This window comes from Eriocheir sinensis, chromosome 61, assembly GCF_024679095.1.
Source record: "Eriocheir sinensis breed Jianghai 21 chromosome 61, ASM2467909v1, whole genome shotgun sequence".
Lineage (NCBI taxonomy): Eukaryota > Metazoa > Arthropoda > Malacostraca > Decapoda > Varunidae > Eriocheir > Eriocheir sinensis.
Genome location: NC_066569.1, coordinates 5,777,637 through 5,787,120, shown reverse-complemented (window position 1 = coordinate 5,787,120; position 9,484 = coordinate 5,777,637). Strand labels below are relative to the sequence as shown.

At 48.5% G+C, this 9,484-nt stretch overlaps 1 protein-coding gene across 1 annotated transcript; it reads right to left on the bottom strand.

Annotated features, from left to right (window-relative positions):
- Positions 1-210: 210 nt before the first annotated feature.
- Positions 211-8,602, bottom strand: LOC126986240 (perilipin-5-like). The gene is made up of 9 exons (XM_050842211.1): positions 8,568-8,602; positions 6,480-6,615; positions 5,839-6,030; positions 5,210-5,314; positions 4,089-4,215; positions 3,014-3,153; positions 1,939-2,274; positions 1,359-1,562; positions 211-836 (listed from the first exon to the last, which is right to left on the bottom strand). Exons 2-9 carry the CDS (start codon positions 6,612-6,614, stop codon positions 621-623), a joined length of 1,455 nt encoding a protein of 484 aa, XP_050698168.1. The 5' UTR covers position 6,615; positions 8,568-8,602; the 3' UTR covers positions 211-620.
- Between the last annotated feature and the right edge of the window lie 882 nt (positions 8,603-9,484).

Here is a 9,484-nt window from a genome sequence, read left to right as displayed (position 1 = left end):
AACAAACTAACAAGAGCAGTTTTAGCGTCCTCAAAAGTGAATAAAACACAAAGCAAAGTGGAATGTTATGAAGTCGTTGATACATGATGAAAAAAAGTGCTATATATTCTCTCTCTCTCTCTCTCTCTCTCTCTCTCTCTCTCTCTCTCTCTCTCTCTCTCTCTCTCTCTCTCAGTATCCCACCGCTGCCACCAGTGTTACAATTTCTCTCTCTCTCTCTCTCTTGATTCTTTTTCGATTTTTCTTTTTTTTTCTTTATTCTTGTTTTACTATTTTACAGATTTCTCCTGCTCATTTTGCCTTTCGTTTTCTTCTACTACTTCTTCATTTTCTTCTTCTTTATCTTTTCTTCTTCATTCATATTTTCTTCTTTGTCATCCTATATGTATTACTTTTCTTCCCTTTCCTTCATTTCTCATTGTCTCTTTGTTTCATTCATCAATTTTTCTTATTCCTTCACTTAGCATTTTCTTTCCTCCTCCTTCCTTCTTCTCCTCCCTCCATTCATCACTACTTCCTCTTCTTCCATAATCTATCATTCTTCCATCTTCTTCTATATTTTATCAACCATCCTCTTCCTTCCTTCACTCCTTCCAATCCTTCCTCCAGTCTTCCTTTCCTTAGTCCACGGCAGAGAAAGGAGTCCTACGAGTGAGTCCTTCGGCGTCTCCTGCAGGATCTCGCTTCTTTGGCTTCAGGAGCGTGACCTTGACCGGTACGAGGTTAGGAGATCGTCTGGAGGGGGAGGAGGAGGAGGAGGTAGTGGCGGAGGAGGTGGAGGGGGTGGTGGTTGAGGTTGGGTTGACAGCATTCCTCATAGTTTGGTTAATAAAAAGCTGTTGGGGTGAAAATCTATTACTACTTCTACTACTACAACTACTACTACCACTACCACTACTACTTTTAATAATTCTAATTTGCTACTATTCCTGCTGCTACTGCTGCTACTATTACTACTACTACTACTACTGGTGGATTCTAGGAAAGGTTAAATCTTACTGGCAGATGCTGGATAGGGTCGAATCTTATTGTAGGATACTGGGCGGGGGTAAATCTTATTGGTGGATGCTGGGGTGGCGTGGGCGGGGCAAGGGGGCGCGGTGGGCGGGGCCTATTCGCCAGGACATCGTGAACAGAGAGCACAGGCGACTCAGGGACACTTACGGACATAGGATTTAGGACACCTTCTGATGACACATGGACACTTACTGACAGAACTTGGGACTCTTACAGACAGGACTTAGGACACTTACAGACGACATAGGGACACTTATAGACGACACAGGGACAATTACTGATGACACAGGGACACTTACTGACGACACATGGACACTTACGAACAAGACAATGACACTTACCCGCATCAGCTGTGAGCCGTATAGCGCCGCGTCAGGAGTCATCTTGAGAGCGGTCAGCCCGGCGTTGCCCCACATACTCGCCTCCTCCAGCGCCTTTTGCACCCACTCCCGCACCTCCACCCTCTGCCTCGCCTCCAGGGGCAAGGATGCGGCCAAGGTATCCAGGATCTCCCGCAGCCTTGCCCTGAACTCCTCGGGGGCATCCTGTAGGAGTGGAGAGATATCCTACTGTTATTACTATCGTTGTTATTGTTCTCTCTCTCTCTCTCTCTCTCTCTCTCTCTCTCTCTCTCTCTCTCTCTCTCTCTCTCTCTCTCTCTTCATCCCTTCTCCTTCATTCCCTTCTCTTCACCCCTTAACCCCTTCCTCTATCATTTAAACTGACCCCTTTTTCCCCTTTAGCTCTTCTCCCTCTATTACTTTCCCTTTACCTCAACCCTTAACCCCTTCCTTTACCCTTCCCCTTTGAGCTCTCCCTTTCTCCCCAATCCTCCCTTACCTTCAGGCTATCCCATGCCTTCCCCTTTCCCTCAACCCTTAACTCCTTCCCCTCCCCTTCCCCTCACCTAACCCCTCTCACCTTCAGGCTAGCGGTCAGGGAGGTCAGGGAAGCCATCACCTGTTCCCTCATGGCACCGGCCGGAGATAGGAGGTCGGTCACTCTCCTCGCGGCTTCGGTTGCAGACGCGCGCGCAGTGGAGGCGGAGAGCGTGACCCGGGGCAGGTATAGTTGGACCAGGTGCTGCACTCTGGCGGACGTCTCTTCGTAGGTAACCAGCAGGAAGGTGATAGTGTCGGAGGTGAGGCGGATGGGCAGGCGGACAGCGGACATGACCAAGCCGAAGTTCTCGTTGGGTTCCGGATGTCGTGCTAACTCTACAAGCTGGTCGAGGATGGTGGTGCGGGTGTAGTTGACCTGTGGAAGGGGATGTGGGGGGGTAGAGGGGTGTTGTTGTGGTGTCCAGGGGGTGTTTGTGGGGGGGTGTAAGGAAGGAAAATGGTTGAGAAAGTCGTGGGTGAGGGTGTGTGAGGGGAAGAGGAGGAGGTGTGGGGGGACAGGGAAGGGAGGGAGAGAGAAAAGAGTGGAGAAATTGTATTAGTAAAGCATAACGAACATATATCACGTTTTTATCTTCAATTATTCTCTCTTTCTCTCGCTTCCCTTCCGTTCACTCCCCTTCCCTGTACCCATCACCACAACCATTCCCATTCCCATCACTCCATTCCACAATCCTTTCCCCCATTCCTTCCTTCCTTACATCTCCTCTTCCCCACCCAACCTTCCCTTCCCTGTCCTTCCCTGTACCCATCACCTCTACCATTTCCATTCCCATCACTCCATTCCATAATCATTTTCTTCCCTTCCTTCCTGTCCTTCCCTGTACCCATCACCTCTACCATTTCCATTCCCATCACTCCATTCCATAATCCCATTTTTCTTCCTCCTCCCCATTCCTTCCTTCCTTACATCTCCTCTTCCCCACCCTTCCTTCCCTTCCCTTCCTACAACCAACCATTCCTCTCTCACCCCATCCCTCATCTCCACCCATTCCTCCCCTTTCTCATACCTTTCCCAATTCAAACCTACTTCCTAACCCCAATTCCTTACATCCCCACCTAACCCCCTCTCCCACTCCCTTCCCCATCCTCCTTACCACCATCTCCAGGGTCAGCTTCGCCTTGGGGTCATAGGAGAGGTCAGGTCGCATTCGCCTGATGGCCACGCGGTAGAGTCTGTGGGTCGTCCTCTGGCCCAGCAGCCTCGCCTTGGCCAGCACGCCTTCCCCCGGGGCCACTGAGGGGGAGGAAGGGAAGATGGGGAGTGGGGGAGGTGAAGGGAAGTGAAGGGGAGAGGAGGAAGTAGGGAGAATAATGGAGTGAAAGAATGTGTTTTGGAGTGAGAGAATAAGAGAGAAAAAAAAGTGTTCGGAGGTTAGGGGAAAAAAAGGGAAAGAGAAGGGAGAAGAGGGGAAATGAGAAGTAGGGAGGAAGCAAGGGGAGGTAAGGGGATGGTTTGGAGGTAAAGAGAAAGTGAGGGGAAAAGGGGGGGTAGAGGGGAAAGTGAAGGGAAGTGATGGAAATGAGGAGAGAAGAAAGTGAGTGAAAAATGAAATGGTAAAAGAAAGTGATTGCCAGTGAGGTGAAAGTGAGGGGGAGAGGAGAAAATTAAAGGGAGAGTGAGGGAAAGAACAGGGAAAGTGAAGGAGAATGATGAGGATAAAGGGAAAGTTATGAGGAGGAAATCAGGGGAAGAAAAGGAAGAAAATAAGCGAACAGAAGAAAAAGACGAAAGAAACAGTATATATCACGTGTAATTGGTTCATTAAATCATAACTTACGAAAACATTAATTATGGACTCTCTCTCTCTCTCTCTCTCTCTCTCTCTCTCTCTCTCTCTCTCTCTCTCTCTCTCTCTCTCTCTCTCTCTCTCTCTCTCTCTCTCTCTCTTCTCTATTCTCTCTCTCTCTCTCTCTCTCTCTCTCTCTCTCTCTCTCTCTCTCTCTCTCTGCCTTGCTTGTCTGTCTTTTCCTTCCTGCCACCTTTAATCTCCTCCTGCTTCCACACAGACAACCTGTAATTTTCTCCTTGTCTGTCTTGTTTGTTCTGAGGGTCCTTTGTGTTCTTTGTATCCCACCGCTGCCACCAGTGTAACAACCTCTCTCTCTCTCTCTCTCTCTCTCTCTCTCTCTCTCTCTCTCTCTCTCTCTCTCTCTCTCTCTCGTACGTACAGCTCTGGCGCCGGTCCCCTTTGCCGCGTGGGAGAAGGGTATCCAGGTATCCTTCGGCCGAGTCCAGGTAGCCCTCCGCCACCACCGCCACCTTGCTCATTACGGGTCCCTCCGACACCCGGTCCACCTGCACGAACGCCCAGGTAACGAGGGGAGCACAGGTAAGCAGAGAGTGGAAAGTGGGGAGGAACCAAGGGGAAGTAAGGGGAGTGTTTGGGGGTAAAGAAAGTGAGGGGAAGTGAAGGGGAACGAAAGTGAGGGAAAGTGAGTGGGTAAAGAAAGTGAGGGGAAGTGAAGGGGAACGAAAGTGAAGGAAAGTGAAGGGGGCAAAAGAAAGTGATTGGAAATGAGGTGAACGTGAGGGTGGAGGAGAGGAGAGTCAGGTAATTAAGTGATTCGGTAGTTAATTGGATAGGCAGGCAGAGGTAAGATCAAGTGAATCGAGATAGACCTAATTAGGGATATTTGGTTAGCTAGGTGATTCGATAGTTAACTTTCCAAACAGGTAAACACAGATAATGAAGGAGGCACAGGTAATTAGATGTTGAGGTTTAGATATGTACAGGTGTCAAGGTAATTAATTAAATAGGTGATTTGGTTGGTAGACTGGGGCACAGGTAAACAGGTGTACGAACTTAATTGGACAGATAAGCAGATATGAGGGCCGGGTAGATACAGGTAACCAGGTAAATAATGTCAACTAGATAATTCTTTTGGTAAATAACAAACTTGGACTTTTCTCATCAACTCCTACGGCCGCATACCCACACCTTAAAGGGGCTAGTACACTGGGCAAACTTTCCGTGGATCTTCAGTCAAACCACGATTTCCGCTGGCGTGGTTCTCATATTTCCGTTGTTTTCTGACGTGTCCACGATCTTCCAAAGCTACGGTAGATTTCACCAAAGGACGACGGTATTACTCACCATCACCATCACCATCACCATCATCATCATCAGCAGCAGCAGCAATAGCAAGAAATAAATGAGAACCACGCCAGCGGAAATCGTGGTTTGACTGAAGATCCACGGAAAATTTGTCCAGTGTAATACCCCCTTAACCCTACTTACCAACCCTGCAAGTCCAGTACCCCCTTACCCTGCCTGCCCCCTGTCACTCACCAGCTTGTTCGCCCTTGCCTGCACCGCCTCCAGCAGAGTGGGGGGAACGATCACCTGGTCTCCCGCCACCGTGGCCAGCACCGTGCGCCGCGTCCGGTCCACGATCTGGCGACAGGGAAGAACAGGTGAGGCAAAGGTGGTTAGACAGGTAGGAAGATAGATAGACAGGTGAAAAGGGAAGATAGAGGTGAGTAAAGGTGAGTGATCATGGCAAAGGTGGTTAGACAGGTAGGAAGATAGATAGACAGGTGGAAAGGGAAGATAGAGGTGGGGAAAGGCGAGTGATCATGGCAAAGGTGGCTAGACAAGTGGAGGTTAATTACAGGTGGATGTAAGTGAATAAATATTAATGGGAAAATATGATGAAATAAAAACAGGAGGAAGGTAAGATAAAGGGTGGATGAAGGAGACTGTCAATGAAAGAACATGACGGAGTAGACAGGTGAGGATAGGACAGGTAGATTAAGGTAAGTAAACAGAGATGACCTTTACAACCCACCTTCAATTCTCTCCCTCACCTACCTTTCCCCTCTCCCTCTCCCTCCCTTAGTCTTTCCTTGCCCACCCTCCCCTTCCCTCAACCCTCTCCTTCACCCTCTTCCTTTCCTCTCCCTCCTCCTCTCCCTCACCTCCTCCGCGGGCAGGTTGATGATCGGCACGGCCTTTTCCACCCTGTCCAGGCCGCGGCACGCCCACTCGTCTACCACAGCCCAGCCGCCCACGCGTCGCACCAGCGGGTCGGCCAGCGGCAGCGCCCCCGTGGCCGCCACCCTCACGCCGCGCTCCGCCGCCCGCAGCGCCGCACCCACCACGGCATTACTCTGGGGGAAGGGGGAAGGGAGGGAGGGGAGGAGGAGGATAAGAAAGAAAAAGGAAAACAAACATAAATTAATTGAAGTAAAGGAAAACACGCCAAGGAGAGATAAAAACTAGACAAAAAATTGCATAGAGTACAAAGGATAACAAAAAAAATAACAAATAAAGACGCAGGAGCAAAAAAAAATCGAAACAACCACTAAAACACACTCAGAGGAAAACAAAACAACACAAAATAAAACAAAAAGAACAGTCCAACTAATCCAAACAAACACACCTATCCTTAACTATCCTTTCCTCACCCTACCTATCCTTACATGTCCTTACCTTACCTATCCCTACCACACCTATCCTTACCCCGGTCCTTACCAAACCTATCCTTAAATGTCCTTACCTTGCCTATCCTTCTAACCTTACCTATCCCTACCACACCTGCCCTTACACCTGTCCTCACCTTGCCCGTGTCGTAGAAGGTGTCAATGGCCTTGCTGAGGGCGGGGAGGGCCATCACGCGGGCCAGGAAGACGGGAGTACCATTCTGCCGGGGCTGGGAGCCACTGGGGTGCGGGGAGGAGGCCTTGGGAGTCATGCTGGGGGAGATAAAGATGGGAAGAGGTTGAGAGAATGGGATATGTGGTGTCTTTTGAGAGAGAGAGGAAAAAAGAGGGAGGCAAAGAGAGAGGGAAAGAGGGAAAGATAAAGATAAAGAGGGGAGAGGAAATTGTGAGGGGAGGTAAGAGGGGAGAAAGGGAGAAAGAGGGGGAGATGTTAAGAGTGAAGGGGAGAAGTATATAGTGAAGGGTTTATATAGCGAAGGGGAAGAGGTGGTTTGAAGGAAGGGGAGAATATGTATGTCTTTCTAATGGGGAGATAGAGATGGGGAGAGGTTTAGTGCAGGGGAGAAGTGGTGATGAAGTGGGTCTTTTAAAGCAATGGGAGAAAGAGGGGAAAGAGGAAGAAAATGAGAGAGGAGGAAAAGGAAGGAGGGAGAGGGGAGAAAGAGAAAAAGGGCAGGAGGAGAGAGGGAAGAGGAAGAGGAGGAGAAAAAGGGGGAGAGAAAGAGGGAGAAAGAGGGAGAAAGTGGAAGAGGAGGAAAGGGAAGGAAGGAGAGGGGAGAAAGAGAAAAAGGGTAGGAGGAGGAAATTGAGAGGGAAAAAGAGGTAGAGAAGGAGAAAGAGGGGAGAGAAAGAGGGAGAAAGAGGGAGAAAGTGGAAGAGGAGGAAAGGGAAGGAGGGAGAGGGGAGGAAGAGAAAAAGGGAAGGAGGAGTAGATAGAGAAGGAAGAGGTAGAGGAGGAAAAAGAGGGGAGAGAAAGAGGGAAAAGAGGGGGAAAAGAGGGAGAAAGTGGGAGAGGAGGAAAAAGAAAGAGGGAGAGGGGAGAAAGAGAAAAAAAAGAGTAGGAGGAGGAGATAGAGAAAGAAAAAGAGGGAGTGTGGGAGAAAGAGGGGAGAGAAAGAGGAAAAAGAGGAGGAAAGTGGGAGAGGAGGAAAAAGAAAGGAGGGAAGAGGGGAGAAAGAGAACAAGAGTAGGAGGAGATAGAAAGGGAAAAGAGGTAGAGGAGAAGAAAGAGGGGAGAGAAAGAGGGAGAAAAGGGGAGAGAAAAAGAGGGAGAGAGTAACAGAAGTAACTCAAGAGGCAACAAAACAAACAAACAAACAAACAAAAGAAAATTAAAACAAAAAAAAGAATAGTGAATGGTTGTATAGTGAAGGAATGTCTAGTGAAATTGTGAAGAAAAAAAAGAAGAAAAAAAAGTTACCTGAAATAAAATGGAAAATGTAAAAAAAAGAGGTAAATAAATTAATAAAACGAAAAAAATAACTAGAGAAAGATTTATAACTCTCTCTCTCTCTCTCTCTCTCTCTCTCTCTCTCTCTCTCTCTCTCTCTCTCTCTCTCTCTCTCTCTCTCCCCTCATTCCCCTCTCCCTCAGTGTTTGTTCTCTCCCCTCTGTTCTCTTGGGTGTAGTTCCAATTTGTTCTCGGGGTGGTGGTGGTGGTGGTGGTGGTGTTGGTGGTGTTGGTGGTGGTGGTGGTGGTGGTGGGGGTGGGGGGGGGAGTGAAAAGGAAGAGAAGGTTAGAGAGAAGAGAGGGAGTGAAGAAGTATGTAGAAGTAGTAGTAGTAGTAGAAGTAGTAGTAGTAGAAAAAGAGTAAGGTCGCTTTTCTCTTCTTTTGTTCCATGTAACTCAATAGATTCACTAAAAGCTAAAAGGGTAATGCGATAGATTTTCAAGAAGAAGAAAAAGAAGAAGAAGAAGAAGAAAGAAAGAAAGAAAGAAAGAAAGAAAGAAAAAGAGAATAAAACAGTAAAACGATATATTCACCACCACCACCACCATCACCATCACCACCACAACCACCACCATCACTACCACCATCACCACACACACACAACCACACACACAACCACGACCTCCCCCCCCACCCCCCCACCCACACACACACACACATACAAAGTTTCGTGGTGGCGCAGTGGTAAGCTCAGTCGACTCACAAACTACAGGTCCCGCGTTCGAGTCCAGGGCGGGGTGGTTACCAACTCACCTTCTGGGGTTCTGGGCGCTTGTCTGAGGGGAAATGGCGCCAGCATCCCCTCCCCTTACGCCTTATATAGCAAACGAGGGGATTGGGGAGGGAGGGGAGGGGAGAGAAGGGGATTAGAGGAGAGGGGAAGGGGAGGAAGGGGAGAGAAAGGGGGGTGGGGAGAAGTGTGAGAAGTGATTTTGCGAATAGATGTACTGAGGGAAGGGGAGAGGAGGGGAAGTGAGGGGAGGGGAGAAAGAGCAAGGGGTAGGTGGGCAAGGGGAGAGAGGAGGGTGAGGGGGAAAGTGAAGAAGCGAGGGGAGGGAAGGAAAGGATGGGGAGGGCAGGACGGAGAAGTGAGGGGAGGGGAGATGAGAGGGGAAGGGTAGAGATTGAGGCAACAGGTTGGAAAGCAGGTTAGGGAGGAGAGGGAAGGAGGAAAGAAAGGGGAAAGGAAGGAAAAGGAAAGGGAAGAAAAAAAGAGTTAAGAGAGAGGAAAAGTTGAAAGCATGTTAGAGAGGAAGGAAAAGAAGAAAGAAAGAGATGGAAAGAAAAAGAAGAGGACGAGAAAAAGGGGAAAAGAAGAGGAAAAGAGTAAGAACGAAAGAGGAAAGTAAAAAGAAGAGGAAGGAGTAAGAGGAGGAAACAAAAAAGGAGAGAAAAAGGAGAGACGGAAAGAGGAAGAAGAAAAGAGGAAGAAAGGAAAAGGGGAAAAGAAAGGAGAGAGAGGAAAGAGAGAAAGAGAGCGAGCGGAAAAGTTGAAAATAAGTAAAAAGAGGAAAAAGAGGAAAGAAGGGAAAAAAAGAGGGAGAGGGGATGAAGGGAGGGGTAAAGAGGGAGAGGAAGAGAAAAAGGAAGGAAAAAAGGAAAAGAAAGGGGAGAGGGAGGAAAAAGAGAGGAAAAGTTGAAAAGAAGTAAAAATAGGAAAAAGAGGAAAG

Coding starts and splice junctions, on each gene's coding strand:
- LOC126986240 (XM_050842211.1), bottom strand. CDS start 6,614: ATGACTCCCAAGGCCTCCTCCCCGCACCCCAGTGGCTCCCAGCCCCGG. Junction 6,031..6,479: donor CCTTCTACGACACGGGCAAG/GTGAGGACAGGT, acceptor CCCTTCCCCCAG/AGTAATGCCGTGGTGGGTGC. Junction 1,563..1,938: donor CCCTGACCGCTAGCCTGAAG/GTGAGAGGGGTT, acceptor CCACTCCTACAG/GATGCCCCCGAGGAGTTCAG.